General features: G+C 40.5%; 2 protein-coding genes across 2 annotated transcripts; one reads left to right on the top strand and one right to left on the bottom strand.

The window, feature by feature from the left end:
• Positions 1-1320: 1320 nt before the first annotated feature.
• paics (phosphoribosylaminoimidazole carboxylase, phosphoribosylaminoimidazole succinocarboxamide synthetase) lies at positions 1321-12156 on the bottom strand. The gene is made up of 15 exons (XM_087785233.1): positions 11643-12156; positions 10366-10833; positions 10246-10305; positions 8541-9098; positions 7411-7497; positions 7039-7196; positions 5068-5107; positions 4802-4999; positions 3526-3704; positions 3287-3466; positions 3095-3208; positions 2936-3019; positions 2347-2527; positions 1662-1820; positions 1321-1582 (listed from the first exon to the last, which is right to left on the bottom strand). The coding sequence occupies exons 1-15, from the start codon at positions 12037-12039 to the stop codon at positions 1416-1418; spliced, it is 3030 nt and encodes a 1009-aa protein (XP_087641359.1). The 5' UTR covers positions 12040-12156; the 3' UTR covers positions 1321-1415.
• On the top strand, positions 5235-18806 carry ppat (phosphoribosyl pyrophosphate amidotransferase). Its single transcript, XM_087785234.1, has 11 exons — positions 5235-5825; positions 13306-13372; positions 13431-13637; positions 13696-13808; positions 14521-14666; positions 15498-15570; positions 15635-15786; positions 15848-15975; positions 16049-16270; positions 18206-18326; positions 18412-18806. The coding sequence occupies exons 1-11, from the start codon at positions 5698-5700 to the stop codon at positions 18582-18584; spliced, it is 1530 nt and encodes a 509-aa protein (XP_087641360.1). The 5' UTR covers positions 5235-5697; the 3' UTR covers positions 18585-18806.
• The last annotated feature ends 28 nt before the right edge of the window (positions 18807-18834 follow it).

Below are 18834 nucleotides of genomic sequence, written 5' to 3' on the forward strand. Positions count from 1 at the left end.
GGAGGGTTATGTGTGTGGCGGCCGTTTCCCTGGTGATGGAGCAGTGGAGCGTGGAATTGCCGGTTTACGTGGAATTAAAGAGAGAACCTTGGACAGGATAAACACACATATGCTGAAATTATTGTTGCCATGCTACAGTCGTTAAGGGGATCTGACTTGCACTCATTATGTAAATATTGACATTCATCTGTGATGTCTGGTGTCTTAACTGAAATGTAGGACGACCTGTCCACACGCAGACCAAACGGTTTGAAGCATGATGTTGTAGAGTATTCAGGGGAAATATCATCTGTGTGCTCATGAGCAGCACACGAAGCCCTCAGCTGTTCCAACCTCCCACTCCCACCCACATGTGAACAAAGATTTTGGCACATCACAGGATGTTACGTGGAGTGTGTTTTCAAAGAAGGATCTGTGCCATAAAAGAAATGGGAAATAAAACGGTGGCATGACTCACTGCTCTGGCTCAGCACCACTCAAATGGATTGAAAGGTTTGGAGATTGACAGGATGATTGTCTGGCGCCTCATAGTGGCTAAATCACTTGCAAACATATGCAATTTGAAACAAAGTTCAAGAATTAAAAAATGGATTTAATTCAATTGATAAAACTACAATTCAACAAACATTGTGAACGACATCACAAATTAATATAATTCCTTGTTTCATTTAGAACTATACAAAACAAAATAGTAAAAGAGACTTGTGTGGAATCATAACTGAGATGGACAGAATGTAAATTATGTTATTATTTATAGCTATAGAGCAGATTCATTTTTCTGTGCCACACTGTGACAGACAAGATGGACCCCTTCAATTAATGTTATAAATCAATATAACAAAATACATGTTTGTTATCAACAGCAAAACATTTTAAGCCTCTTTGCTTCACATTATGGTTGATCTGTCCTTTTTTTAAAAACCCATTTTGTGTTTTAAATAAAAATATTAAAATATTAACTGTGTAGGAAATTGCTAACATTGGATGCTGCAAGGGCTTCAGTGATGAAAAAATATTGACAACAGCCAGAACTTTGCCAGGATTTGCATGTTACCTACATGACTGACAGTGCTTTATACAGAGTATGAAAATGATGCCAAGTTTCATTGAGTCAAACATTATAGAACTGAGAGTAACATCTAGTGGTCTTTCAAAAATAAACTGCACCATGATACCTTATTGGCCGTTTCATAACGCTTCATCACTGGAAGAGTCCATCAAAAATATTTTTAATATTAAAGTCTGATTCAAAGATTGTAATCATAATCCTGTGCTAGGGTTACAGTAGCACACAAAAATATAAAAAACAAGTAAAACAAGTTTTAGAAGACAAGGTTTTTTTTATTGGAATGGTTGACGTGTGCGAAAAGGTCATTTCATGACTTCCGTCAATGGTGGTCGATGTGATGTTCACTTCAGAGTGTGCAGGCCTGCAGCTTCTTGTCCGCCACCTTCAGAGAAACCCAAGTGTTGAGCATTTTGGCCCTCAGCTTGCACCACACCAGGTGATTGTTCAGACCGAAGACCTGGGCGGCAAACTGAGCCGCCGCCTCGGGGGACAGGATTGTAGAGCAGCCCAGGCCTGTGCAGGAAAACAAGACATTAATCAAATGGTCACTGGATTAATAAAGTTATTAGTAGGACCAGGAGACAATATTCACCGCTTGGCATACGAAGTGAGGACCAAACATCTTGTGATCCCCAGTCAGGAGTGAGTGGAGGACAGTTGATGACGGGATACGCCGTGTTCCCGGACATGACTGGTCCCAAGCCGTTACTCCTGCCGGCCACAGCTATGAACACTGTGGGAACGCCATCGCCTAGGATTGAAAATAAAACTTAATGAACAGGAAATATTAATGAGGTGTCATGAAACAGATGTTGACTCCTGCTAATGAGGCATCATGATACAGGGTGTTTTTAAACAACCACTAGATGTCACTCTCCATTTAAAAATAGTTTAATTCAATTAGAAGATCAGAGTCAAAGATTATAAGTAAGTAAGTAAGTAATATTTATTTATATAGCGCTTTTCGAGACCAGGGTCACAAAGCGCTTTAACAATCAAAACAATACTCAAAACAGTACATACTTCAAAGATCAAGACAACACCGAGAACAACACAGGAGTTCGAGAAATTCAAGGAAAAGCCTGAACAAATAGAAACGTCTTAAGATGTTTCTTAAAAGAGTCAGTGGACTCCATCAAGCGCAAAGAGAGAGGAAGATATTATAAGCAGAGAGTGACATCTAGTAGTCTTTCAAAATGAAGACACTGTATCATGACACCTCAACCTTTCTATGAAGCCTCATCACCACGATTTAACAAAATGAGTGAAATCCATACCTTCATATTCAGCTTTAATTCTCAGCGTCTCATCTGGACCCTTGTGAGCCGAGGTCACCCTCATGACACAGGCGACGCCATAGGAGATGCAGGCCTTCTTGATTTTCTCACAGTGAGCCATGTCCGATGTGGATCCCATCAGAACCACGACGCGACCCGTTGCCTCCGATTCAAGCAGCAGCTGGAGAACACGAAAATTAATAAACACTCGTCCTATAAAGGCCACTGGGGGTGACAAGTTTACCATTCATTTTTCTACACCAAAGCTTCAAACCGCCATGTAACATGACAGAATTATGAGCTCTCCAATCGCACTTGCGATATATAACCACCAGAGGGTTCCGTGTCCATTCAAACCCCTTCTAATCCCATTACTGATCAATTCTGAAAAGTTTAAGCGTCACGTACACTAATATTAAAAACAGTTATTGATTTTTCTTAGATGTTATGATTTGTTATCCGTGTCAGCTAAGGTTTGAGAATATGGACAAAAAAAATAACAGCTTTTGTTTGATGTTACGATTGTACAACACGATCAAAAGCCAAAAAAAGATTAAGCCCCCTCCTCCACCACTGATCGGTAACTTACCTTGACCCTTTCGGCAACCCATTCAAAGTTCCTCTTCACCATCTGCATTGCCTCAGGCGTAACCTCTTTAAGGTCTCTGTACACCTGGCAGTGGAGTAAATGTGTTGGTTTTGTGCAATAAATACCTCAAAGAAAAAAAAAGGTTAATTCAACACTGACCTGCTTATCTTTTTGTTGGCTTCGATCCCCGGCAGGCCACAGCCTCCACGAGTCGTTGTCGATCACGTCGGCCAGAACAATCTCTTGGGTTTTCACGTTGACGCCAAACTCGATCTGAGAGAAGAAACGTTGATTTTGTTGAATTATTCACAAGCAAAGTTGCCATGGAGTCTGAACCAGCAGGGGGCGCACCTTCATGTCCACAAGGGTGCAGTTTTGAGTGGCCCAGGCCTTTTCCAGGATCTCGAAGATGGCCACGGTGCTGCGGTTCATGATGTCCACCTCGCACTGGCCGATGTTGAGCCCAGCTAGGCAGAAGTTGGCCGCCAGCAGCTGCTCCTCCGACCACTGGGGGTCGTTGTTGGCATCATCCTGCGAAGCAAGTAAGAACCAGTGAGTCTCAAGTTGAGACCACTACACACACTCCTCACCTTAAAGAACATCTCCATCTTGAGCGGGGAGAAGCGGTAGCCCTCTTTGACACCAGGGTTCCTCTTCAGGAAAGAACCGGTGGCGACCCGACGACAAACCCACTCGATGGGAATCATCTCGCAGTGGGTGGCGATGAAGGCCGTGTCCGAGTGCTTCTTCACGAACGCCGTCTTCACGCCTAGAACAAGAAGACCAAATTGAGCATGTCCTAAAAAAAGTGGGGCAAGTTCGGTCACGTTCTAGTAAATTACTAGCAACCAAGTTCAGTATCACAAGAGCCTAATTACCGACACACCATTCATGAGGCACACAGGAGCTTATTGAGCAGTCAACTTTTAATTTATTTAATTTATTGTGTTCGCCTCACATCCCTTAAGGTTGTTTGAATACTGCAAGGGATTAGGTTGGTTTATTCTGCATTTATTGGTTTTGAGTTTTATAATTATTGCTACTAGACCAAGGAAAGACTAAACATTTGTGTGTGCTTTAAATCATAATATTGAATTGAACCGTTTTAATTTTAAAACTTTGAATATTTTTCGGAATACTACCGTTTGTTTAAGCATCAAATTGTGTTCTTGATAAATGAATTCAACCATATATATACTGAATTGTTCAATTTTGTTTTTAACCATTGAACATTTTGAGCATTTTCAAAAAACTATTAATTCAAGCATCAACATTTTTGTATTTTTTAATAACTGAACTCTATTTATACATTAAAAATGTGATTATTTTTTTGTGATAAATTTCTAAACACATATGGTTGGAAATTCTAATCAATGAATAAAATGTATTGGTGCATGTACGTGTAGAGATCACATGACAACACAAACACTAGTGCGTCAAGTAATCATGGAAGATCCTATGAATCACTTCATTTGCAACTAATGGTAGTTTTAAGGTGGCTCGAGGATCTACAAGGTAGCTTGTGCATTACTCTTTTGGCAAAATGTCTTCAAAATTTAAATATTTAAAATTAACTTCAACCATTCAATATTTCGATGTCACTTATATACTTTACGTTTCTGATTAAAACAAAAAAGGATCGTTGAGATTCAATTTCATTGGTCTCTAATATAAACGCCTAATAATAAAGAATAAACTAACTGAAAGGGGTTTTAAAGTTATAATCTCCATGGTGATAATTTAAGATTGTATAATCTTTGGACTAATAAACTCAGGTCAAATGTCAGCTTTAGTTATTCTTAATAATAGTAAAGTGTTACACATTTTTCTCAATGATTATTTTGCCATCGTCCAGGCGTCACTCACCAGCCTCCTGCAGAAGTGTGAACACGCAGCTCGTCGTGTTGTTGGCGATGGCAGCCTTCCCTTCCATCTGATCCTTCCGGACAGCATTCCCCGCCGTGATCTGGTCTTTGGACTGGACCAGAACCAGACCTGGCTGACCGGCGAGCTCGAAAATCTGCTTCGTTTTCCCCTCATTCAGCTTCTGGCCCAAGTTCAGCTCTAACACAAAAGAGAGTTAAAAACTTCATCCGTCACAGTGAACAAAGTTTAACTGACAGTTTTCTCACCTGCAGTGGAAGCCATGGTGTTCTCTGACGGCCTGTGGTTCTGGAAAGGAAGTTCGGGATGAAGTTAGTCGGACTCAACTTTGCACAGAAGTTGAAAGAAAGAGGCAGACGCATGAGGTGCACAGGCAGTAAAAAAGGGGAAGTGGCTGGGCTCTTACGTGCTCTGACAACCAATCAGAGTAGTCATTTTGTTCTATGGACCAATGGCAGAAGCGGATTCACTACCACGTGCCTTACGAGGATCTGACAAAAATGTGCAAGAACTTTTTTTTTTGGTGAATTACCAACTCGTGCTGCTGCCATGTTATCTTGACGAGAGGCGCGCGCGAGCAGGAAGTCAACAGTCTGTCGATCGATGAGATAAAAGTGATCGATTCATCGATCTTTTCTCTCTATACACCACGTGTACTGGACTGAGATGCGAGTCGAGGTCCATCACCTCTGAGCAGTGACACTCCTCGTGGGTCTCACTCGTGATTCAATCGCGTGGAAAAAGTCCCGCGTGTCGCGTTAACTAACGAGCCACGTTGTGCACGGGGACGCGCAACGCACGCACGCGCTGATTGGTGCCACGGACTCGGGACCGAGATAAACCAGCGCTGGTGCCGACCAGTTTGGACCGAACCAGGCATGGAGTTCGAGGAGTGCGGGATCGGGGAAGAGTGCGGGGTTTTCGGCTGCGTGGCCGCCGGAGAGTGGCCCACCCAGCTGGAGGTGGCTCAGGTCCTGACCCTGGGTCTGGTGGCGCTGCAGCACCGGTGAGTTCGTTTGCTAAACTAGTTCTGGACTCGTGTCAAAATCCAGATCAGTTCTCTTGACGCATGTTTTCTTCCAAACACGTTTAATAGCTGTTTAAACACGGACACGCTGTGGATGCTTAAACCCGTTTTGTTGACATTTCAAAATAAAAGTCTTTAGACTTTTCTTTGGTTCAATGTTTTAACAATGTATGTGGTGCGTTAATCCAAAAGCAAGTGTTTATATAAATATCGCATGTACTGTTTAAACTAAAGCTTTTTTTGTAGTTTTTATTTTTTTCATATATATTCCTTTATCTTGAAATTATTCCTCCAATTCTTTGAAAACAACTCTATAAGTGTGTGTATATATAGCATTGCTTTTTACCAACTTGAAAAAAAAAAATTCTATAGTTTTTTTTTTGTAAAATTAAAGTCTCATTGGATCAATGTCTGGCCTGGGGGCACAGGTGGCCTGTTTTACTTTTACTAAAGTAGTTGGTGCCTTTGTATGAAAGTATGCATATGAATCAAATACTATATATTAACATCCTTTGCATACCTTTTTTAGAAGACACATTTTGTATTCAAACATGGCACTTCATGTTAAGCATTCTCTTGAAAGTTTCTGAAATACTCTTACTTTTCTTTTCTCAAAATTAAAACCTGCTACCAGATTGTTTTCCCTCAAAATTAGAGCTTCAATGTGAGTATCTCCACGACTTTGTATTTCTAATAGAGGGATCTATATTTGTGTTTCATGAGTGGAGAAATAAAAGTGTGTGTACTAACTCGTTTTTGAATGTCAATTGTTAATTTTAAAAACTAATATAGTGCTGTGGACTATTGATCGTGAGCAAAAATGGCCAGATTTAAGTGTAATAATATTTTCTTCCACTGCTTCCACTTATTGTCCTATTGAGCTCATGCATTGTTTTTCAAATGCTAAAAAGGTATTGATTAATCTAGGTCAGTGGTTTTTGGGGTGTTTTTCTATTTTAAATAAAAAATGCAACTCTCAGCTAGTACACAACAGCAGGTGATCAATAGTTCTGTCCTCTTTTTTTTGAGTCCACAGTTGTGCATTACTGATAGTGTCTCTTCAATCCCCCCATTTTATAAATCTTTAACCTCTGTGATGACCTAATGAAAGTCAAAGTTCAGAGTTCAAAGCATTGTTCGGAGGGATCAATGTTTCTTCTTCAATGTAACACCCAGCTTGATGAATCTTTACCTGTCTCCCGGTTGATGAATAAGGGGACATGATGGAACAAATGGAGTTGATCTTTATGATCGGGACGCTCTCCGGCTCTTCCTTCAACACCGGATCACAGTGGTCAGCCACATGAGGGAGACTGTTGAGCTTCTTGGCTGGTGTCTGCAGGCTGACATCTGAAAGTTAAAGAGGTTCTTAGATTATCACGTGTCACGCTCAAGTGCCACATTTCTGGGGCATCATGTGTTTTTCTTGTGGGAGGACTGTTGACTTGAACATTATTAAATGACAAGGTTTCCCGGCGAGTCATGGGACTTAATAATTGAGTCAAGGGAAGACAAAGGCAGCAGTCAGTTGTTGGGCATGTGACCAGGCAGTCGAATCTCTTACCTTGATCCACTTCCTTTCTCTTCACTCCTCTTGTGGGCGACAACATTTCGGCACTTTCTCTTTTTCTTTGAGTGGATTCTGCAAACACTGAATATTGGGTCATGGTTATTGGTTTCAAATCTCCAACCTTTGGAGCCATTGTATGACTTCAAAAAGTCAATTTAAGGCCATTTTATGGTGGTAATTTGACCTCTTTGTCCTTCAACAAGGGACCATACATCTCACCTCAGGGACTCATTTGTTTAAAGGTCTTATCACTTTTTTCTAAAAGTGTACTTCAGGCTTGTAACAGTCGTGTAACCGGTTACACATGGTTTGCTAGATAACACTCGTTTGTCTCTATACAAACACCTCCTAATCCCATTACAGAAAAGCCCTCCCAGAAATGGGAGATTAAATATTTTGTAGACGCACTTTAAATAGTTACTCAATCATAGTCAACATTACAGATAAATCGCATAACTTCGTTTACTGTATTTTTATGGACAATTAAGCGCAAAAAAAAAAGAAATTCTATCAAAAATGACCGCGTGCCTAATATTAATTCTGGTAAATGCATAAGGCCAAAACTGTAGTATTACTCTGCAAATCACTGTAGTATTACTCTGCAAGTCACTGTAGTTTTACTCTTGCGTTTCTGTAGTATTTCTCAATAGTAGTACGCCTTGTAAGGTTTTTCTTCACTATATTAATTTAGTAATTTACAAGCCCTGTTTAAGTACAAAACACCTGTACTTGTTTTATGTTTTAAGAATCGTTCATACAAGTGTGTGAGTCGTCACTAACAAAAGTATCAAAACTCTATGAAATGTCTGAGTCCACATGACCAAAACATACACACCCTGTCCATCAACAGCAGCTCCTTGTACACGTGTATATACTGTATCAACTGAAGAAGGGAAAATTCCATGTAAACAAGTAAAAGCACTTCCTCATCAGTCATGTGGTCTGTAAACTCTTGCAGCACCAAGGTCAAGTACTCGGACAATACAACAATTGTATCTTGATACAATTGTAATGTTGCCAGATTCTTGACAATACACACCCCTAGTTATCACCAAATCTAGTTAATGCGGTAGAAATAGACCCACATCCTCAAATGTTGTTCAGCCGCTGTAGACATGACTTGCCTCTTAATCTGTGACGTGGTTCCTCACGATGATGGTTCTTTGTTTGTGATGTTTGCTCTTCATTGATTGTCATTCCAAGGCTCTCGGAAGAGACGGTATCAGGGCTGGCCGTTCTGTTCTCCACATTGCAGTGCTTAGTCTTAGTGATGTGATCAACTTCCTCCTCCATTATCAAGGGCCCCGTCGGGGCCACATGTTGGTGGGCAGGAGATCTGTTTCTGCTGCGAGTCATAATGGCGTCCACCTCGTCGTAGAACCTCATCACCCGCCGCGGGTCGGTCTCCTCGGTCTTCCCCCTCTGCAGCGAGCGGTACAGGTACTTGAGGTTCTTGTACTTGGTGTGGCACTGCTTCCAGTCCCGCTCGATGCCCCGCTCCATCAGCCTGCTGGAGATCTGCATGAAAATGTCCCTCTTCCTGGTGGAGCTCTCCAGCTGTGAGCACACCTGCTCCTCCGTCCAGATCTCGATCAGAGCCCGCACTTCCTGGTCACTCCAGTTCCTGCCGGTGTCCGACACCATCACCACTTGATAGTGGTCGGAACAAGACGGGTGGACGCCTGAGGTGGACACAAGTTGAATTACAATGCCTATAGATAAGTAATCTATATTTATATAGCGCTTTTCTAGATCAGGGTCAAACACTTAAACAATAAAAAAAAAAATACTCAAAAAATATATACTAAAAAGATAAAGATAACACAGAGAAAAACACAGGAGTCGCAGAAAATCAGGGATAAGCCTGCACGAATAACAAAGTCTCTAGATATTTCTTGAAGGAGTCACTAGTTGACACTAAAAGTTGTCATTAGTGAGTGATTTTAAGTGGCACTCTGGAAAGTTGGCTCCAAATCATTACAATTACAATAGAAGTAAAAAGTGACGCTGAAGTAGAGCTGGGTATCGAACTTCCATTCTTTTGTGGCAACCACAAAAAAGCTTAGGTAGTACAGATATTAAAACATGATTTGTTTTACGCTGCCAGGTTTCTGTAACCACGTATGATAAAACGTTGATACTGTTAACCTGATTGCTGCATGCAGGAAAACTAGATGGTTATATATATTATTTATAATGTATAGGAGTGGAAATTTACCAAATCAAAATTAAAGTATCTATTCCTTTGTTAATGGATCCTTTGGTGTCAAAAAACGGAACGGATATTAAAATTTTTCCATTGATACTTAATCATACTTTACAGTTTGGTGTATTTTTTTATGTGTACATTTTATTCAGCCTGCATTCTCGACTGCTAAAGGTTTTTTTGGCCACTTGTGGATTATGGTTCACACAGTTTGTTACTTCTTGTGTCTGAAACTCATAATATGCATTTATGAACTTTTATTTTCATCATGAATCTTTGCTCTACATCGTTCATGAAACAACAGTCAAGATAATCAGAAAGTGTATTTGTTTGAAAACTATTGAGAGTATATTTAACACATCCTGTAAAATGTCTCCAGGTGCATAGTTTACTGTCCAGAACAAGTTGTGGCATATTCTGTTTTGAATTTTTGAAATATTTGAACGTAGGGAATTAAGCTCTACAAGGACAGTGACCCCAACCTTTGACACACATTCTTTCTAGAACCACATCTTGAGATGACCATTTTGGTTAACTATGAATAATCTCTATATGACTTAAGTTGTCGCTGTGTGATTAGTTTTATATGTTCATAAACCCTCAGATTGAGTCTGGTTCAGTACCTGCTCCTCTCCATTTTGCGTCCAGCTCGCTGTCCACATCCAAGTCTTCGCTGTCGTCATCTGTAGAGAAGTATCAAATCACTAAATGACTCTTTAAAAATCACAAAGTGTATTTCTTACCATCGTCAATTTCTATGATGACTTCGTTGGACTGGAGAGCTGACGTTTGTAATCGGGCACCGACTGTCTCCCCGTTGTACAGCCTCCTTTTCATCTCCGAACTCCCATTTTCTAGTCCGTGGTCCAACAAGATGGCCTCCACCTCCTCAAAGAACTTCATGTACTTCCCTGCGCTGCCTCCCCCAGAAGCCAAGGCACTCTTGGTCGTCTTGTAGTCGTATTTTAGGTTCTTGTATTTAGTCCTGCATTGTTTCCAGTTCCGCAGCACCCCAAAGTTTTTCTGCATCTGTCTGGCCATCTCTTGGAAAATGGACTTGTTGCGCAAAGTTCCTTTGAGACGTTCTCTGATTTGGCTGTCGGCCCAGGTGCAGAGGAGGGCTCGCACCTCGTCGTCGGTCCAGTGGCGCCCTCCTTCTTCGGACACGCTCGCCGTGCAGGAAGGTGCCAGGTGGAGCTTGCTTCTGATTCCTGTGTGCATAAAACACTGGATCAGTCATGTGAGGTCACATCAGCTGACTTGACAAATGAAACCAGTACGTCTGAGGTTTATGCCTGTACTCCCACTGTTCAAATGCTATACTCTAATATTGGGCATGCATGTACCCCTCTCAGTTGTGGCGTTGTTTGAATTATTTGTATTAATTGTTTTCTTAAAATGAATGAATGAAAAAAATAATTGTGAATCCAAATGAATCTATAAATAAGCCTTAGAAACCAGAGATGTGACGCCTCCCAAACTTTTCAGTTTATGTTGATGTTTGGTTTAAAATGCAACTCAGACCTGATCAGACCTGGGCAAAATGCGGGCCAGGAGTCTTTAGCAGCCTTTTTACTGTAATATGTGACCACCATGAGGTCAGAAGTATAAGACTGATCATTTAGAAGCAATCAACATTTTTTGTTGACGATTTTTGTCATTAGGAGAGAATTCCCTGTCCCACAAAAAACATTTGAAAATATATATACATTGAAAAAAAAGTATTTTTGATATAATATTAAATAACATGCTGCCAAAGCATTCTTACAAAGCTCATTTTTTACTTTTTACTCTACATTTTTAGGTCACGGTATATGATGTGGCCCTTTGAGAAATGTAACTGCCTATGAATGTAATGAACTTGCAGACTTTTTAACATCAGAGATATTGTCAAAACAAATGTAATAACCATTAGGAAAACATATATTTATATCTGCTTCAGTATGCTGTGCTGCTGTTACAATCTCTGCTACTTCACTGTGAACCTTTCCAACCACATGGTGGGTTAAACTACATTTACCTTTCTGCATTTGGAATCTAGCTGAGGAAGAGAACGCTTCCGCTTCCCCGGCTTGCTCCTCCTCTTCCTCCTCCTCCTCCTCTTCCCAGTCCTCCACGATCACTCCGTTCTCCTCCGTGTGGTGGTTCGCCGCCTCCTCACTCTTGCTGCTCTCAAGGCCTAGACTCCTGCACTGGGCCTGGCATTCCCTCCAGCTCCGCGCGACACTGAGCCTCCTCAGACGCTCCGAGATCAGCTCATATGTGGCTCTGGCTCTCTTGCCCGTCTGCTGGGATCCCAACTCATCCCACACTGCGATCAGAGCCAGCACCTCCTTGTCCCCCCAGTGCCTCTCCAGCAGTCCTGGTTCCTCCAGTACCTCCATATCCCCTCTTTGTGTCTGAGCGCTCCTCTGCATGTTTGAGCTGACCTGAAAAACGTTTTCTCCCCCCCCCTCCTCGCGCCTCTCTGCTGCCCGGTTCCCTAGGCAACCAGGCGGTTAAGCCTGAGAGCAACGCCTTCATGGTGAAGAGCTGCCTCACCACTGGCTTAAGCTCGTGCACATGGAGGGCGGGCCGGCAGTAATCCGAGAAGCAGCTTGATCAACAGACTGGAACTGCTGGAGACGACTCTGTTGACTGGAAACAGACGCTTTTGTTTTGTTTTCGTTGCATATTTTCTCGTGCTCCGCGCTGCCTTCATGTAACCAGTTTGGGTTGCCAGGAGGCTTTTTCTCAGACCTGTTGAATACAATCGACTTGTTTTGACTTGAAGCCTCTTGTCAAAATAACCCTTGAACATTCTCTGCTGGGGAAACATTTTATCAAATGTACAGATAGGCCATATGCCAACAGAACTTGATAGACATTGGCTCATTTAGTTTGAAAATCAACCATTAAAAGAAGTATTAAATAACAAAATCTAAAATAATCAGTTGTTTTTTTTAAAACATTTTATTGATGTTAAACAAATGACAAAGCAAGAACATAAGACTTATCTCCTGCCAACAAATGTAGAAAATATAAGGGATGTTGACAAAAAAAAGGAAATTAAAATTAATAATAATGTAAGAACGCATGTAGAAATAAAACATTCCACTCAGACAACAAAGAAAGGTTAACAAATTAAATGTTAAGCACATTTTTTTTTATAAAAACGGAGCTCAACATGTGTAAAGAAATATAACATTCAAGTAATTCATTTTATCATGTTGTCATTTCAATTGCGCCAATATTGGAAGAATAAAGGTGTGACGATAAAGATTTTGTTGACGCAGGGCAAAGAGGAATTTTCCTGAGTGGGAATTAAACTTGAATCTTTACTGGGTCGCGTTATTCAATTTTAGGCTCGAACAACAAATTCCAAAACATTTTGCTTAGTGACTTAATCACAACACAATACTTGTTCAAGTCAACTTTTCCATTGGGTTTTCTTTAGTTATGAGTAGAGCAGCAACAATGACGGGACAAACAAGTGAAAAACAATTCAATTCATACTCATTCAACTCAAGATTCGTATTCCAGACGGACGTACAGAACAACAAAATATAACATTCTATTCCTGGACTCCCGGGGAAATTTAATTAAAAATTGTTTCATCTGTATTTGAGCTATTTTGCTAGTAAAACAAATACTCTCTATGTTGATTATAGAATGTATTTATTGACGTTTGTGTTCATCATTAGGGGTCAGGAAAGCGCTGGGATTGTGACCAGTAATGGCGCCAGTCAACCTACATATATGACCCACAAGGTAACATTGAAACTGATGATGATTGAAAGTTCTCCATTAATGTTTTCTTTATTTTCAGGGGATGGGGTTAGTGAGCGTTGCTTTCCCTCCCGAAGCCCTCCTAAAGCTGCGCAACGCTAACCTGGGCATTTGTCACACACGCTACTCCACCACGGGCAACTCCGAGCTGCAGAACTGCCAGCCGTTCGTGGTGGACACACTCCACGGCAAGATCGCGGTGGCGCACAACGGCGAGCTGGTGAACGCTGACGGTCTGCGTAAGAAGGTGAGTTGATGCTGCATGTTCATCCCGTGAAGATTTGACCGTGACTGTGGATGTGCAGGTCATGCGTCATGGTGTCGGACTCTCCACCAGCTCGGACAGTGAGCTCATCACACAACTGCTGGCCCTCACTCCTCCTATGGAGGAGCTGGACTCCCCGGACTGGGTCGCAAGGTTGGCTTGTAGTATTGTCTCTATACATATTTATATACGAAATATAAAACGATAATAAATGAAATGATAATGTAATAATGATAAAAATCACAAGATAAAAAAGAAAAATTATAATATATCAAATAATGCTTGATATAATGCATATGCACACACTACAGAAGATAGTAGAATTAAGTGGGGGAAGGAGTTATAAACACTAATGAAAGCACAATACAATACGTTAAATAGGTTAAACGCAGGACAATACAAGTGTTTCTTTATAATCATGTATATTATAATGCATATCATTTTTCTTAATCAAAAAGAATGTTCAATATATTGTTTTTCGGTCATTATACAATTGTTTTCATTATTTGGCTTTAGATTAATTCAGTGTAATACTTGGCTTTGTTATAAACAATGAATTTGGTTTAATTAATATACATGTATATAAGGTTGATTTGTGTCCCAATTTACTGAATGTTTAAATGTTTGCCTAACCCAGCTATGTAGCTAAAAAAAAGAAGCTCCTGACAACATTGAAAGAATGCAATCCATGCTAATGCAGTCTTTGTGCTTTCACTCCAATGGTGTCTTTGGTTGAATCCGAAGTGTCGTCCACGTTGAATAGATGGTTTCACTCTTAAGTGTCGGTCGTTAGAAACAAAAGCAGATTTTATGCAAATCGGGCCATTAAAGGTCATCACAACTACCTTCCAATCTTCTCTTGTAGAATAAAGAATCTGATGACCGAGACACCAACGTCCTACTCTCTGTTGGTGATGTACAAAGACGTCATCTATGCTGTGCGAGACCCCTACGGAAATCGCCCCCTTTGCATCGGACGTGTGGTCCCCATCTCCAAGCTCTATAACTCAGGTACTCTAGTTTAAATTGATAACAATCATTTCGCGCTTGCATGGTTGTTGTAGATCTGAAAGGGAAGTGTTTGTCTTCTCAGTGGTACAACACATGTATACAGTACTACTACTATATAAAGCAAATCACTGTGTCTTCTATGTCCCTTGTTCAATTTAAAGCAGCACTACATATCATTTACTTTGTACATTTAGTTTTTTCAAACATCAAACTGCTTCGTTGAAGAGGTTTGGAGACAGACCTTGCATTATTTTCCATAAAGGCGAAAGCAATGATTTTTTAAATTGGATTAACTGGGAAACTGACCCATCATTAGCCCTTTTCTCATTTCGTAAGAAAGTAGTTTCTACGGCATTGCAATTACAGCGGTCTAACACTGGGTGGAGCCACAAACAAATGTTATATCTTTTGTTTTGCTGATTTAAGTTGGCATTGAAATAAATGTATTCAAATCCTTTTTTCTTTATTTTTTTTACACATCAGTGAATCTTAAATACTTTATAGAAAGTATTATATTTATAAAAAAAAATTATATCAGTGCCCATCTATGTACATGTGAAAATATCGGAAGGTTATTTTAAAATGTAAATGTTTTTTTTTATTTTTTTTTAGTAAAAGCTTAACATGTATAACGAGGAGGTGTTTTATTTTTCATTTAAAACCTACATTTGACCATCAAGTGTCTATAATGTTATTTCCATTTCTCTGTGGGTGTAAAAAAAACTTCCCAAAAGATTAAAAGACAATTTTCAAAGTCTTTTAATTAAAATAAATATCTATATTATCGCTTCTTGCATGTCACCTATTGAATGTTTGTTCTTTGATGTTCAGGTGCAGGAGAAGATGACACGGAGGGCTGGGTGGTCTCCTCGGAGTCCTGCAGCTTCCAGTCCATCGGTGCAAAGTAATATTTCACAACCATGTCATGACGCCTGAACTCCTGTTGACTCCAACGTTGATCTTGTCAGGTATTACCGCGAGGTTCTTCCTGGAGAGATCGTCCAGATATCCCGACACGGAGTCAAGACTCTGAGCGTCGTCCCTCGTCATGAAGACGACCCCTCGGCCTTCTGCATATTTGAATACGTTTACTTTGCCAGACCCGACTCCATCTTTGAAGGTGTGGATGTGATGTGGTTAGCAAGTCGGTGATCTGATGATTAAAGACGTCTCCTCATCAGGTCAGATGGTTTACACGGTTCGGCAGCGCTGTGGACGACAGTTGGCCATCGAGGCACCGACAGACGCAGATGTGGTCAGCACCGTGCCGGAGTCTGCCACGCCTGCTGCCCTCGGTTATGCCCTGCAGGTTTGTGGACCATTTAATTAAAATGTTCTAAAAAGTGCCACCAGAAGACATTTGTGCTCATTTGCTCCTGCAGTCTGGGCTGCCATACATCGAAGTCCTGTGCAAGAACCGCTACGTCGGGAGAACGTTCATTCAGCCCAACACGCGCTTGAGGCAGCTGGGAGTGGCCAAGAAGTTCGGGGCTCTGACCGACAACTTTGCCGGGAAGCGAGTGGTTTTAATCGATGACTCCATCGTCCGAGGCAACACCATCTCCCCCATCATCAAACTGCTGAAAGAAGCCGGAGCAACAGAGGTTTGTTGAAGCGCAAAGATGTCCTGACAAACTTTTCAAGTTCAGAGGAAATAATCGTCAGACAACTTTGATGAAGTTTACATTACACAGTTTAGAACTGTAAGATTAACTTTAATACTGATGGCTTTACATGGACCTGGGCAAAGACCGACCTGGAGTTTAATTGTAGTACTCATAATCTCCAAAAAAACTATTAACTTCTCATTTGTACTTTTATTTAACTTTATAACTTTTTCCAATTTAAGATGATTTCCCCTCTTATTTTCTCGTTTTCAAAGGGGTTGGTATATTTGCCCGAAAGTATCCGTTTTACTGTTGACATCCATGATCCGTCCCTTATCTAATAAAATCAAGCAATATTTTGACATGAACATTAATCTAGGTTGATTTTGAACAAACCACCTGTGGCCCACAAACCTTACCTGGTTGACTGGAACCATAAACTCATACATTTTGTATAAATATTCTATTTTATAAAAGTAATCAAGATTGGGGTTCCCATACTTCACCATGCCGAGGCCCCCAAACACTATTGGCCTAACGTCTCCTTTTAATAACGCAGCAAATGCTTCAAAATGTATAAAGGAATATTAACTTTTAGTTGTAGTGTAGTTTCTAGTGATGTTACCGACTGTGTCGAGGCTTCGAAGCGTGTGTCGAGTAATCCAGGATTTTTTTCATGAAGCGTGTATCGAGGCGTGTGTTGGTTACGTAGGTGGTGACGTAGTAATGACGTTCGAGGCCTCGCGAACCGAACCGTCACGTGACTGGTTCGAGCAGCGCTGCTTGAACGAGTCACGTGACCGGCTCGTGAAGCGCTGAGTGAACCAGCCGGTCACGTGACCGTTTCGGTAATCGCTCGTGAACTTCCCGCGAAACTCAGAATAAAAGTGGCCTCGAAACGCAATGGAAACGAAACATCTCTTGGATTTGCGGATTGTTGACTATAGCCAACTTTGGTTTACTACTAGTATCATGGAACTGGCGAGAAAAAGGCGTTTTTCCCCCGTGTGGCAGCATTTTGAGCTGATCTCTCCTAGTAAGGTATAATGATGTTGGAATATAGGCTGTGAATCACAGCCTGTGATTAATATATTCTCACAGACACATACACACACCCATTATTATATATACTATATACAGTATATATATATATATATACACAGACCCATCATTATATTTTATATATACACATATAAAGTATATATATATATATATATATATATATATAAAAGATAATAATGGGTGTATATATATATATATATATATATATATATATATATATAGTTTCCATTGGACATGCCTTGTACTTATATCCATCTTTTTTTTTTTCATTTTGAAAAGGTGAAGTGTCTGTTGTGTTCCCAGGAAATTGGATACAACAACAACACTTCATCAATGCTGAGGCATTATAGGGCCCTGCATGAGAGCTTGGAGACGACCATTTAAATAAAAATGAATAATTATTTAAAAAAAAACAAGGTTGTCAAGCACATTTTTTAATATCAGAATCATTTGCGCACAAAGATGCAATGCTCCCAATTGTCCACATGATGGCATGGTCGTGCAAATGAAGCCTCACGAGGCTTTGCTCCAAAGATGAACTACTCGGCTGGGAGGCTTCAGTGCTTCATGAGGCTTCATCTCGCCATCACTAGTAGTTTCTTACTTTTATTCACTTTTAATATTATTGGATAAGCAAGAAAATGCTTGTTTTATGTTCATAATGTGTTAAATATGGTGTATAATATATTCAGTTATTCCCTTCACTACAATATTTTGAGGCCCCCAATTTGACAATCGCTGTTGTAAACTTTTTCCACGTTCATTACTTTTGTCTTTCTGTTCATAATGTGTCCATCTCTTACTTAATATTAAATGTAAAATTATGGTAAGTCTACAACAGACTTATTCCAAGTCTGTTTCTGTTACCAGGTCCACATCCGAGTGGCTTCTCCACCCATCAGGTTCCCATGTTACATGGGTATCAACATTCCAACTAAGGAAGAACTCATCGCCAACAAGCCGGAGTTTCAGGACATAGCTGGGTACATTGGTGAGTAGAAGCATCTACTGAAAATGCATTAAAAAAATTGCAATGGTCACTTGACGAAAAGCTTCTCAACATCTTTTGTGTTCAGGTGCCGACAGTGTCCAGTATCTGACCGTGGAGGGATTGGTATCGGCTGTCCAGAAGGGAATAGCTTCCCTCCAAAAAGACAAGCTGATTAGCTCCAGCAACAACTCCGATAGCAGAGCGGGTCACTGCACTGCTTGCCTGACCGGGAAATATCCGGTGAAGCTGGAGTGGTAGCAACTGACCCACCGAACTCCTGCACCTCACTGAACTTTCCTTTCTGCAAGTGTCAACCAAGAAAGTTACTGAATAATGACCTCTAGTGGCCACACTTTTGTTTTATTACCAAAAGCATCAATGAAAACAAATGTCTTTTTTCTCTTTTTCCAGTGTATAATAAATTCCTCTTCTGTTGGATATTTGTGTACAACATAAAATAAAAATGCTTACTCAACATAATTTCCTTTTATTTTGATTAACGGTTCTT

The sequence above is a fragment of the Callionymus lyra genome, chromosome 2 (assembly GCF_982586985.1).
Source record: "Callionymus lyra chromosome 2, fCalLyr1.hap1.1, whole genome shotgun sequence".
Lineage (NCBI taxonomy): Eukaryota > Metazoa > Chordata > Actinopteri > Syngnathiformes > Callionymidae > Callionymus > Callionymus lyra.

Bases quoted from the DNA above. Each gene is read 5' to 3' on its own strand.
- ppat (XM_087785234.1), top strand. From the start codon at position 5,698: ATGGAGTTCGAGGAGTGCGGGATCGGGGAAGAGTGCGGGGTTTTCGGC. The intron at 14,667-15,497 runs GTACTCTAGTTT...TTTGATGTTCAG, and splicing joins CTCCAAGCTCTATAACTCAG to GTGCAGGAGAAGATGACACG. The intron at 18,327-18,411 runs GTGAGTAGAAGC...TTTTGTGTTCAG, and splicing joins GGACATAGCTGGGTACATTG to GTGCCGACAGTGTCCAGTAT.
- paics (XM_087785233.1), bottom strand. From the start codon at position 12,039: ATGCAGAGGAGCGCTCAGACACAAAGAGGGGATATGGAGGTACTGGAG. The intron at 7,197-7,410 runs GTAAGAGATTCG...TTTAACTTTCAG, and splicing joins GAGAAAGGAAGTGGATCAAG to ATGTCAGCCTGCAGACACCA. The intron at 3,020-3,094 runs GTCAGTGTTGAA...CTCCACTGCCAG, and splicing joins GCCAACAAAAAGATAAGCAG to GTGTACAGAGACCTTAAAGA.